The following is a 13,405-nucleotide window of genomic DNA, read 5'->3' as shown; positions in this document are numbered from 1 at the left end:
CACTGCTGCTATATAACCTATAATACAAACATTGTTTACGTATTATCACTGCTGTTATATAACCTATAATACAAACATTGTTTATATATCATCACTTCTGCTATATAACCTGTAATACAAACATTGTTTACATATCATCAAGTTTCAAGTTATATATCACTGCTGTTATAAAACCTGTAATACAAAAATTGTTTATCATGGATGCTGCAATATAACCTGTAATGTAATGTAATACAAATATTGTTTACATTTGATCAACACTGCTGCTATGACCTGTAATACAAACATAGTTTACATATTATCAACACTGCCATTTCAGTCATATTAATCACACTTATCTATCAACTGAAGACAGAATTTGGCTGAGAAAGTTCTTCAGGTATTTTTTTCAGTGTGATATCCTGTTGACGTTGGTCCCATGTAAAAGTTGGCAAACACGTAAAACAACCCATGACAATTGAAATTCGATGAAGAGTAGGACACTGCATGGCGTATGTCTGTCTTCATTAGCTCAGTTGGTGCAGAAAAGTAGGATGTTAAACCCCATTTCATTTCTATGACCAGCATATATCTGATACTGGGAATCACTCGACTATGACAGCCTTGATAGCAATTCTATAACTTTTGAAAATGTAATTGTGTAACCTATTGAAAAATTTGATTTGATTATTATTGATATAGATGTACTGGTATTTAGTATTTATAAGAATGTAACCCTGTAACCTATTATTGATGTATATGTACCAGTAGTTAGTATAAATGGTGTAGTTACCTGGATCCATAGTACGTACTATCATGTTTGGATCAATAGATAGAAGCCATGCTGGTAAACCACCCTTAAAAAATAACAATAACAGTGATTATTAAAAAAAAAAACATAATAAAACATATCTCAGCTGGTGATAATACTGCCCTTTAGACTTTGCTTGGACCAATTAAATTCTTGAAGGATTTTTTTTACTACAGCTGTTGATAATCATAGCATTGCATCTGATAATGAACATTCAGGTTCTCGGAATCTCCCCAGAAATCTTTAATGAGTATGAGGTGCAGGCCATGAAAAAATAATGTTAGTTGTACCTAATAAAATGTCACTCAATAACTGGTATCCGACATGTCAAATTTTGTGCCATTGGCCATATCCTATGTATCGTCCGCAGTGGATGCTGAAAGTTGACAAATCTTTGTAAATACTGAACAGAATTGAACCACTTTTAGACTTATATTCCTTTTACAAAATGGATTGAAAGTCTCTACATGATAAAGAACAAACTTATTTGTTCAAGCAGAGGACTTGGAGAAAACCCATGAGATTGGACATGCAACCCTACTCCTAGTCACGTACAAGCGGGGGATCAAAAACCTGCCACTTGACAGACCTAATGATCTAAAGTGCACACATTAAACCATTCCGCCACCCTACCCTTCAACACTGAGAAGACAAACCCATGGACAAGAAAAGTATCAAGTGAATGTACTTATAGAATAGAAAGACTCTTTTTGATTCAGTTATATGTCAGTGATGTGTCTTCAGTTATATGTCAGTGATGTGTCTTCAGTTATATGTCAGTGATGTGTCTTCAGTTATATGTCAGTGATGTGTCTTCAGTTATATGTCAGTTATATGTCAGTGATGTGTCTTCAGTTATATGTCAGTGATGTGTCTTCAGTTATATGTCAGTGATGTGTCTTCAGTTATATGTCAGTGATGTGTCTTCAGTTATATGTCAGTGATGTGTCTTCAGTTATATGTCAGTGATGTGTCTTCAGTTATATGTCAGTTATATGTCAGTGATGTGTCTTCAGTTATATGTCAGTGATGTGTCTTCAGTTATATGTCAGTGATGTGTCTTCAGTTATATGTCAGTGATGTGTCTTCAGTTATATGTCAGTGATGTGTCTTCAGTTTTTCTAACATCTAAGAAGATAATCAAAAAAAATTCTTACATATTCCCACTCTCCACAAATATATGGTCCAGATCTTAATAGAACTTTGATACCAACTTCTTGGGCTGTCTGTAAAAACAGTTCAATATCAGCTAAACCATCAAAGTTATATTCTCCTTCCTTGGGTTCATGTATATTCCATGGCACATAGCTATCAATTATAAAACATTAACAACTTTTAGCTTGTCGTACACAAACAAATTATTAATTTCACAAAATGAAAAATCTGTTCTATGATCAGTAGTGTTGACTTGGGAACAAGCGTTTAAGTACGCCTCTCCTTGTGAATGGAACAAACTGCTTTATGATGTAAAAAAGGGCCCTAATATCTCGGTTTTTAAATCTAGATTAAAAACACATTTCTTCAAACTTGCATGTATTCTGTGATAATTTTATCCCTATATTCATTTTTAATTTTTTGTAACCTTCGATTCAGTTTAGACTTTTATATGGATTCTGTGATAATTTTATTTATAAATGCCTTTTTTTTATTGATGTTTGTCAAATTTGAATTTTCGGCACATTTGGCTGGCATAACCACTCTGTGTTGAACGGATTTAAAAAGAAATTATTTATCCTCCCATCACTGAAAGACAGTGATTACGAGATATCGCTCTCCGATAATTCCTGAAGAACGCCGAATTTTTTTTTTTCCTTGGCCGTAAGTGTGATTTTTTTCTGACATATTTATCATTGGTTTCTTTTGCAATTTGTTTAGAATAAATTGTAGCCCATAAAACGTTACCCCAAGAAAAAATAAAACGTTTTGTAAAGTAAAGCTATATGACGTCATAGTTTTTATGGCGCCATAGTTGGGGCCAACAATGGCGCCTGTAAATGAGTTGTCGTAACTTTCCCTATACAGGGCTTTGGGGGGAGGTAGAGGGGCTTATAGGTTAATATGCCACCATCTTTAAACGAGTACTAATTAGACGTTGATTCTAATTACAACAATCTGAATTAATTAACTATTGATGTTTGGTTGATGACCTTTGAACCTCGGATGTCAAGATGTAATAACCAGACGGAGAGAGAGAGAGAGAGAGAGGTCGAGGTCTTTAGCAGTGGGAGCAAACGGATGACCCGGAGAAATATGAACTGTTTTTTTTTTTAGATGAGTGAAGGTATTGACCCGCGCCTCAGAATTATGCGTTACGTTTGAATGACGAAGCTGTAAAACAGCTGGTCGTTTCAAGGCTTGGAAATAGATTTCATGTTGATCAGACATCAAGTGAAAATCACAGGTCTAACAAATTATATATGATATGATCAGTAGAAACAATGAAAGTGGTAGCATTCACAATACTTTCTGGATTCAAAGGGTTAATAATAACCTAACAGAACTATAAAGGGTTAAACTGTTATAGTTATCTTAAAACTTTCAAATATCATAACATAAATAATCAACAATAAACATTTTTACAGTGTATCTTCAATGAATATTAATCATTTCCATTTTTATTTCTGTCAGTGGTTGTGTAGGTATGGACTCCAATACACCGACGTATCCGTTATTTTAACACTTTCAAATATCATAACATATACTAATAACTAATTTTCTGTCTTGTCCGAAGGTTTATCTTGTAGATTTTTGTTTTACGTGTAGTGCGGTCCTCCTGCACTTACTAATGCAGTGTATCTTCAATAAATATGTTTAATTTTATCAATCATTTCCATTTTTATTCCTGTGAGTGGTTGTATAGGTAAGGACTCCCGTAAACTGATTTTCCCGTGGGACTATCATGATATTAAGACCGCCCTTGGGGTAGATCTTGTCTTACGGTATATTACATCTCAATGAATTGTTGTATTTCTAATGTGAGCATCTGCGATTGATTCAATGTCGTTCAAACATTACCACTGTCTAAATGTAATCCTATAAGAGACTTGAATATATTTCAACAATCAACACACCAATCATATATGGTTGAAATCCACTAACCCCTGGGTTATTCTATGGTGGGGTGGTGGGGGGGGGCATTTTCAAGTTATCTGCTATTGATGATTGTGTTATTTTCATCGACCCTCCAAAAGACATTAATATATTTCAACAATCAACACACCAACCAAATATGATTGAAATCCACCAAGCATGTTTCCGTGGAAAAGGTTGAAAAATAAAAAAGTATAAATTTACGAGTTGTGTTTCTTCATTCCCTATTGGACCAATCACTTTCATTAGACTGTCAACGCGACACATCTTCATCATTTGTTTAAAATCCATTAATCAGGCCAGGGCCCTTATTCACAAAAACTTAAACTAAGATACAATTGAAATTTTAAGAAATACTGCAATTCGATTAGCTGACCAGTAAAATCAATTTGCATATATCCAATGAAGTTGCAGTATTTCTTAAATTTTCGGTTGTAACTTAGTTTAAGTTTTCGTGAATAAGGGCCCAGGAGTAGAAGTGGAAAATATAAAAGGTAGACTAATAATATAAAACAATTATCAAATATACACAAAGGTATTGTATAGCTGAAGATTAATGGAACTTATATACCCAATAGGACAATATATTATATTTCATATAAACGATTACAAATGGCATCTAGATAGAAAAAAGGAACTTGATACGAATTGCCGTTAACAAAACCCAAACTAATTGATGCAGATTATGAAAGATTAATGATTCTGTAATATCACGGAATTGCCTCACCAAAAATCAATCGATATTACTGGTGATGTATATGAGATGTTACGCTACCACACTGGGACACTTAGACACCGTCTGTCAACTATTTAGGGGGAGTTCCTAAATTGCCTCACCAAAAATCAATCGATTTTACGGGTGATATATAAGAGATATTAGGCTAACCACATTGTGACACTTACAGTTCAAAATGGCGGATATTAAACATCGTCTGTCAACTATTTGGGGAGAGTTCCTGAATGAAACCTCACTACACGGATGTAAAAATGCATTTGCTAAGCAGCACGGACCATTGAAAAGAACGCTGTGGATTTTATTTTTTGGTTTAATGATTGGAACTTTGGTGTACACGACTGTTACCTTCTATCTGAAATATCTGGAGTTTAATTTTGTGACCAAGACCAGTATAAGATATCATCCTGAATTAGAATTCCCGGCTGTCACGTTCTGTAACTTATGTATGTTAGACAAGAATAAATTTAATAGATCGGACATCGATAATTTTAATAAATCGGATCCTCTAGTGTTAGAATATTTTGAACTTGTTAAACAATATTCTCCATATTTTAATGTATCTGGTACCAAATGGGAAGGGTTGAGACTAAAAGAGACAGATATATCCAGGGTAGGATTTGCGATTGATGATATACTTATATACGGAGATCTTAATCTACGGATGTTGTTGCCCGATCAAGACTTTTCTGTCAGTTACAGAGAACATTTGGAAAAATGTTTCACTTTTAACTGGCGATATTCCAATGTGACATATTACAACAAACCGTTGATGTTCCATGCAACAAGTTCCGTGTCTATTGGCCTGGACACTAAATATGACAGGTGTTTTTCTAGGTCTCCATCCTCTGGCTTTCGATTTTTACTGCACCATCCCAATGAACCATTCCATATTCATTTTCCATCAACTTTACTTGCTTCAGGATATTCTTACTCAGTTGAAGTCTCTAAAAAGAGCTTTCAATATTTAAGTCATCCCTACAATTCGTACCAGGGTCAAGATTGCCTACAAGACAACAAGATACACAAAGGATTCGGGGAACATCGTTCTCCATACTCTTATAATAGTTGTGTTATAAAGTGTCTGACTAATCGTACACAATCATTGTGTGGATGTGTTACAGAATACCTCTTTCATGACAACTCAAGTGTATTTTGTACTGTTGCTGAAAGATATTCTTGTGCCCTGAAAATTTGGGAAGCCTTCCTCTTTAAATATCCTACAGATCTTTGTGACTGTAAGAGACCGTGTTCGGAAGTCAAATATGAATATGAACTTTCTTCTTGGCGGAATAAATATGGTAATCATCCGAGAAGAAAAATATTTTTATCGATTTCCTTTAAAGACATGATGGTCACTAAGATCAAACATGAACCAGAGTTGGACTTCAGTGATATCATCAGTCATCTTGGAGGTTACATGGGTTTCTGTATTGGAGCTAGTGTATTAACATTGATAGAGCTGCTTGAGGTAGTATTGAAGAGTTTGAAGACGATCAGACTCTATCGACATTGTTCAGAGAAAAACCGAGAAGAAACACCAACTAATCCTGTGTAATCCATGACACTAATAATATTTGAAAATGGTAGCTATAATATAAGCCATTTAATTCTAGTGTTTGGGCGTCAACACGTTCTGCAATAGCATATTCATAATAACCATTGCATGTAATTGTCTAATTATATCCAGTGCTCTCCTATTAATATTAAACATAGGTCTATATACTGTAATATCGTGACTTCATAGATAATTGTTATATATAGTGCGGTCCTATTAATACTAAAAATAGGCATATATAATTGTAATATTGTTACTTTCTAGTTAATTGTTAAATATACTGTGGTCCTATTAATACTAAACATAGGTCTATATAATGTAATATTGCCCTATATAAATGTAGTCTTGTGACTTATATAGGTAATTTTTATATGAAGTGCGGTCCTATTAATATCAAAATGTAATATTGTGACTTCATAGATAATTGTTATATAAAGTGCGGCCCTATTAATATTAAACATAGGCCTACATAAATGTACTAATGTGCGTGTTCAGCATGACCTGATATTCATAAACCATGATTTATTTATCTTATTACGATGCCCATTTTACATGATTACTGTACTAAGAATAAGGTCGAGTGTATACATTGGTGATCTGGCAACGCTCATTGGCGCGGGCCCTACACTGCCTCTACGCTCTCCCAACCCTCGGAAAGCGTCCACCACGCTATCGCCTTAGACCAGAATGGCCTTGACTGTGTTATAATCTTTGGGTGCCAATAGGGTTATAAAGAGACATGTTGGGCAAAGATTATAAAATTAACAATACAGTCAGACCAGTACCAATCAAGTATCAAACGCTTTTACTTTATTTCTGGTTAAAAGCTTTTATTCCGTGGATAAATCTTTTACTTTATTTATGGTTAGGATCTTTTACATTTATGGTTAAAAGCTTTTACTTTATGGTTAAAGGTGTCTACTTAAGTGGGGTTGGGTGGTCGAATGGTGTATCATAAGAGCTGTCATTGAGTCAACTGGTGTGGTTTGGATAGAAGCCTGGGGGGGGGGGGGGGCAGAATGGTTAAAGCGTGAGCATTGTATCATAAAGTCTGTCACTGAGTCAACTGGCATGGTTTCAATTCCCCGGTTGTACGTGACAATGAGTAGAGTTACCTGTCCAACCTCGTAGGTTTTCTCCATTCCCCACTGCTAAAGACCCCTACGCGCAAGGGAATGATTGAAATAAAAATATTGAATAATATGTTAGTCCCAAAATAACCTAGTTTATGTCAATGGACGTTAAACCCCATGTACGGTTAAAAGTTTATTAACTGATTCTATTGATTGTAATTTACTAGGAAACTTTAACCACGGAAATTTATATATTAATGTAACTCTGTCGATTTGATTTGTTACAATATCTCTTATCCCAAATTTTATCTTTATTTTGATTTGTCGAAATGATTGTTCTTTTATCTGTAAGTAAATTAGTTTCTTTAAAAGACCCAACAATAATCATTCAGATAGGAGATAGGGCTAAGACTTTTACATTAACTCTTTGATATGATTTGTATATAATGCATGTTCAACTGTAAACCGCTCTCCAAGTTCCCACCTCAACCCCACCACACTCTTACTGCGCTTACAAAGATCTAACCACGTCCCTACCACAATACCACCACACCCATGCTGTTTTCGGCAATATTGTGGTCTATGTGTGAAGATGTTTTGTTTTTAGCTTTCTTGTTGGATGAGACTCAGTAGATCTCCTATACAACTATATAATAAGCATTCGCAGGTCGAGGAGGAGTTGTTGTAATAGCGTTGTGACAGCTGGGCGCGGTCTTCTAGGGCATGGTGCCAACGTGGTTGAAAGTTGTGTGGGCGCGAAGCGAGTCTTGTAAGGACGCAGTGAACGCATTTCACCGTGACCTCTGCACACTCTATAGAATTTTTGCGCGTAATGTATGCTATGTATGACGCCACGATGTGCATCCTTTTAATTTGTATATATATATTATTTGTTTACTTATTTTTTTACATTGTTATAATTATTGATGAATTTGAATAAAAGTCATTCCCTTATTAGAGTAGATTTTATTCATTACCATAACAACAGAAATATGAGTTGGTTCACCGTGACCTGTGCACACTCAATAGAAGTTTTGCGCGTAATGAGGTCTCTGCTGTGTATGATGCCACGTTGTGCGTCCTTTCAATTTGTATAAATATTATTTGTTTATTTATTAATTAGGGTTTGACACTGCATAGCTTGTGCGAAACACTATTGTTTTTGTTCGGATTATTATTAGGGTTTCACACTGCGTAGCTTGTGTGAAACACTATTGTTTTTGTTTGGATTATTATTAGGGTTTCACTGCGTAGCTTGTGTGAAACACTATTGTTTTTGTTTGGATTATTATTAGGGTTTCACACTGCGTAGCTTGTGTGAAACACTATTGTTTTTGTTTGGATTATTATTAGGGTTTCACACTGCGTAGCTTGTGTGAAACACTATTGTTTTTGTTCGGATTATTATTAGGGTTTCACACTGCGTAGCTTGTGTGAAACACTATTGTTTTTGTTCGGATTATTCTTCTTCTTCTTATCATTATTATTATTTTTGCATTTGAGCGTATCTCAGAAACTACTTGTCGGATCGATTCGATGTCGTCAGTTTTACTGGGAAAGTGGGTTTAACCCGATTAATTATTTATTGTTCAATTTGCAAAAACAAAGTTCATATGCTCCGTGGTCCAAAATGTCATTTTTTTTTGTTGCCATTAAAGTTGCCTTTCGGCAACGGAAGTGACATGTAAATTTAGCAAAAACTACAATTTTGACAGTTCGGTACCACTTTTTGAAAGCAAATATTATTTTTTTCAAATCTGGTATGACTGAAAGGGTGTGCCTTGTAAAGGCGCAGAAAACATCGGGCTCAGTTTTTTTAATTTCGGTTTCGTTTTCAGGTCATTTCGATTTAAAGGTGAAAAAAGGTGAAAAAATGAGCTATTCACAACCAATTCAGGCTTTTCATGTTTTAAAATGTTTCTTCGCAACTTTCATAAACTTGTAGCAATAATCCATACGAAGAGAATGTATGTGAAAATTAGTTTTTGTTTGGATTATTATTAGGGTTTCACACTGCGTAGCTTGTGTGAAACACTATTGTTTTTGTTCGGATTATTATTAGGGTTTCACACTGCGTAGCTTGTGTGAAACACTATTGTTTTTGTTCGGATTATTCTTCTTCTTCTTATCATTATTATTATTTTTGCATTTGAGCGTATCTCAGAAACTACTTGTCGGATCGATTCGATGTCGTCAGTTTTACTGGGAAAGTGGGTTTAACCCGATTAATTATTTATTGTTCAATTTGCAAAAACAAAGTTCATATGCTCCGTGGTCCAAAATGTCATTTTTTTTTGTTGCCATTAAAGTTGCCTTTCGGCAACGGAAGTGACATGTAAATTTAGCAAAAACTACAATTTTGACAGTTCGGTACCACTTTTTGAAAGCAAATATTATTTTTTTTCAAATATATGGTATGACTGAAAGGGTGTGCCTTGTAAAGGCGCAGAAAACATCGGGCTCAGTTTTTTTAATTTCGGTTTCGTTTTCAGGTCATTTCGATTTAAAGGTGAAAAAAGGTGAAAAAATGAGCTATTCACAACCAATTCAGGCTTTTCATGTTTTAAAATGTTTCTTCGCAACTTTCATAAACTTGTAGCAATAATCCATACGAAGAGAATGTATGTGAAAATTAGTTTGTAATATGAGCAGTTGCCGAGAAAATGGCAATTTTGCATGAGTCACGCTAATTTGCCTGTTAAAGAGTCAATTATTATTGGATTTTCATAAAAGTGACACCATTTGATGCGTAATGTCAATTTTAACTAGGTAAAACCAATTTAACATTTTCAATGTCACCGGAAATGACGTAATTTGGGCAAAAACTGTATTTATAGCCTTCGAAACAAATAATTTATTTAAATGAGTCGTATTTGTTATTTGTTTAAAATTTTGATATTTGATTCAAATTTTGATATTTGATTCAAATTTTGATATTTGATTCAAATTTTGATATTTGATTCAAATTTTGATATTTGATTCAAATTTTGATATTTGATTCAAATTTTGATATTTGATTCAAATTTTGATATTTGATTCAAATTTTGATATTTGATTCAAATTTTGATATTTGATTCAAATTTTGATATTTGATTCAAATCAACTAATAGAATGAAATAAAATAAAACCAAGTACGAACAATCCAAACCATAAGACAGAATTCGAAGTCCTAAAAAACGTTATAGGCAAAATAGTGTATTCAAGCAAAATACGATCATATAGATATCACAAAATGGTTTCTACCTTGTTCAGTTGCGGAGAAATGGACGATTTTCAACAGGCAAATTTTCAAGGTTTTTGGTCCATAAAAGTGTCAATTATTATTCGATTTTCATAAAATTTTCACCATGTGATACCTAATGCCAGTTACGATTTCATTCAAGTAATTTAAGATTTTCATTATCACCGGAAGTAACGTCATTTTGGCAAAAACTGTATTTTTAGCCTTTAAAACAGATATTTTATTCAAATGAGTCTGATTTGTAATGTTTTTAAAATTATGATATTTCATTCCAATCAACAAATAGATTGAACCCATACGATCATACAAATACCAAAAAATGGTTTATAACTTGTACGGTTGCAGAGAAATAAACGAATTTCTATAAGTCACTGTTCAAGGTTTTTGGTCTATGAAAGTGGAAATTATTATTCGATTTACATAAAATTTTCACCATGTGATGCCTTATGCCATTTCTGATTTCATAAAACTAATTTAACATTTTCATTATCACCGGAAGTAATGTAATTTTGTCAGGATCATTTACATGTAACAAATGTATACAATGAATTGATATTGCTGTCTAGTTTTATTTATTATTTTATTAAAAGAACAATCAAACCATTGGAATGGATCAAATGAAATGAAATGAAAAGGGGTTTCACGCCCTATTGTTCGGGAATGGATCAAGGATTAGATAAGAAATAGAATGGGGTTTAATGTTGTACTGTTCTGCATCGACTGGGCTAATGAAAAAGGGCATATGCCATACAGTGAGTCATGAGGGAAATTTTGCCAAGACCTCGGTTTTTATACCTTCCAAATGATTACACTGTACATTATCCCTTGTCAGGCCCTCCATTCTGCACCACTGACAAGGGGGAACAACGTCAGAAATATGATGAACTTTCTCGGCCAAAACCAGGATCGAACACGGTACCCTCCAGGTTAGCGAGCCACCATCTTACTCACTGAGCCTCAAATGAATGGATCAAGGTTTAGTTCTAAAAGTTTACATTAAAAACAACTTACGTTTGAACTGTGTTGAGACCTCCAGCAACCATCTTGAGAAGTCTGTCATGCCAGTAATATGGATGAACACGACTGTAATGTAGACTACCAGATATGGCACGGAATGGTTTACCATCTAACACAAAGGTGTTCCCATTATAATCTATACTAAAACTTGTATTCCCACACTTAACAAAACAAAAAAAAAAAAAGATTTCTTCTATGGGATAGAACTATAATGGAAATAATATCCTTGAATGGCATTTAGAACTTGAGGTACAACACAACTTTATGAGTTTATTATTTCTTATTTTATTTCATGCTATTCATCAATACTCTTCTTACAGGTATCTTGATCAAGCAATAGAGATGGCTGGAGAATCAAATATTCTTTGGGTGATATGACTGGTATGCATGATAGACTTTTAATACTTTATTACAGGGGTCCTTGTCACATACAAAGTATACTATAGAAATAGTGTACCCTGAGTATTATTATGTATACATTCATCCGATTAATAGCAGAATGCTGTTTTGGAATCTCTGTAATTGTGAGAGAGAGGGGGAGAGAAATGGGATTTAACATCCACTCGACAAAAACTAGGTCATTTCAGGACTAACATGGTTTAATTTTATTTCAATAATTCGTTTTCGCGTAGGGGTCTTAAGCAGTGGGAGGAAACCAGAGGACCCAGAGAAAACTCACGAGGTTAAACAGGTGACCCTACTCCTTGTCACGTACAACCGGGGATTCGAAACCACGCCAGTTGACTCAATGACAGGCCTTATGATAACCATTCGGCAATCCAACCCCACCTGAATGTTTTGATAAGGTTTTGGAATGCCTTGTACTTTACCATTTAGTAAACTGGATCATCTAGCTGTTTGGAAAGTAAAGCAATGGAAACATTAGCTTTTCGATTGATAACGCTGGTAGATTATGGACTGATTTAGTTATCATTGATTATTATTTCAATATTCTATTCTAATCTATCACAATTTCTGAGTAAGACGCTGGCTCGGTAGCCTGGAGGTCCTGGGTTCGCTCCCAGTGTTGGCCAAGAATGTTCATCAGGATTTTCCAGGGTGGTGCAGGAAGGAGGTCCTGACAAGTACAGCTGTCTAGTCATTTGGATGGGATGAAAAAACCTAGGTCCCATGTACACATTGGCATGACGTAAAAGATCCTTTGGCAGTTGGAATATTCAATATAAGACAAGAGTAGGTTGTAACGCCGCCGTCAGGGCAAAACTAACCTCATAGCACACCGTATGGTGTATGTCCGTCTTCATTAACCTAGTCGGAGCTGAACAGTAGGACTTTAAACCCCATTTCATTTCATTAGCAATGCAAAAGCTTGCTAGGGGCGCCACTGATACTATTTTCATCAGTGTCAAAAAATCTGACCGCAAAATGTTCTGTTTTTGTTCCGCGACTTCGGGAAGGTGTATGACCACCAACACCGATGACTTTTTACTTTTCATGAAGAGGAGAAAACAAGAGTTTGTGTCGAGCGTGGTTTGGACATTCAGAAACGTATTTACGACTGATTTTTTATATTTTGAAAAAATAAAATTAACAAAAAAAGGCAAAAACGACGCTCGTCACTGGAAGTAAACCTATTTTCTCATAAAATGACCCCTTTTCTTGTTATATTGACCTATATTTCATTCACCAACAGTTGGAACTAGTGCCAGATCTCGGGAAAACAAATCATGTGGACAAAAAGAAAAGATAACTCCACAGCCGCTTTCTTGTTATTGTGAATGTGTTCAACCAAGTTTTCCTTTTGCTAACAGTGGGCTGGTTCAGGGGCACGATTTTCACGTGCATTTTATAGGGGTATATAGTCTGGTTTGAATTCTTTTTCTTGTATTGTTACAATATTTTATTGATTCTAATAACACTTCCCTAAAATTATTTTTTTTTA

The 13,405-nt window shown here is 34.7% G+C and overlaps 1 protein-coding gene and 1 non-coding gene across 3 annotated transcripts; one reads left to right on the top strand and one right to left on the bottom strand.

Moving 5' to 3' along the window:
- LOC126832435 (uncharacterized) lies at positions 1–2,023 on the bottom strand. Of its 2 annotated transcripts, none has more exons than XR_008789277.1 (3): positions 1,948–2,021; positions 773–836; positions 1–17 (listed from the first exon to the last, which is right to left on the bottom strand). It is a non-coding gene; the product is annotated as an uncharacterized LOC126832435 (transcript). The 2 variants fall into 2 exon arrangements; XR_008789278.1 differs by lacking the exon at positions 1–17 and adding an exon at positions 97–109 and having other exon boundaries at positions 1,948–2,023.
- Positions 2,024–4,685: 2,662 nt separating this feature from the next.
- Positions 4,686–6,301, top strand: LOC126832437 (acid-sensing ion channel 4-like). The gene is made up of 2 exons (XM_056103262.1): positions 4,686–5,063; positions 5,586–6,301. The coding sequence occupies exons 1-2, from the start codon at positions 4,792–4,794 to the stop codon at positions 6,169–6,171; spliced, it is 858 nt and encodes a 285-aa protein (XP_055959237.1). The 5' UTR covers positions 4,686–4,791; the 3' UTR covers positions 6,172–6,301.
- Positions 6,302–13,405: the final 7,104 nt, after the last annotated feature.

This window comes from Patella vulgata, chromosome 9 (genome assembly GCF_932274485.2).
Source record: "Patella vulgata chromosome 9, xgPatVulg1.2, whole genome shotgun sequence".
NCBI lineage: Eukaryota > Metazoa > Mollusca > Gastropoda > Patellidae > Patella > Patella vulgata.
Note: the sequence above shows the minus strand (reverse complement) of the source record. Positions and strands in the feature narration are given on the sequence as shown.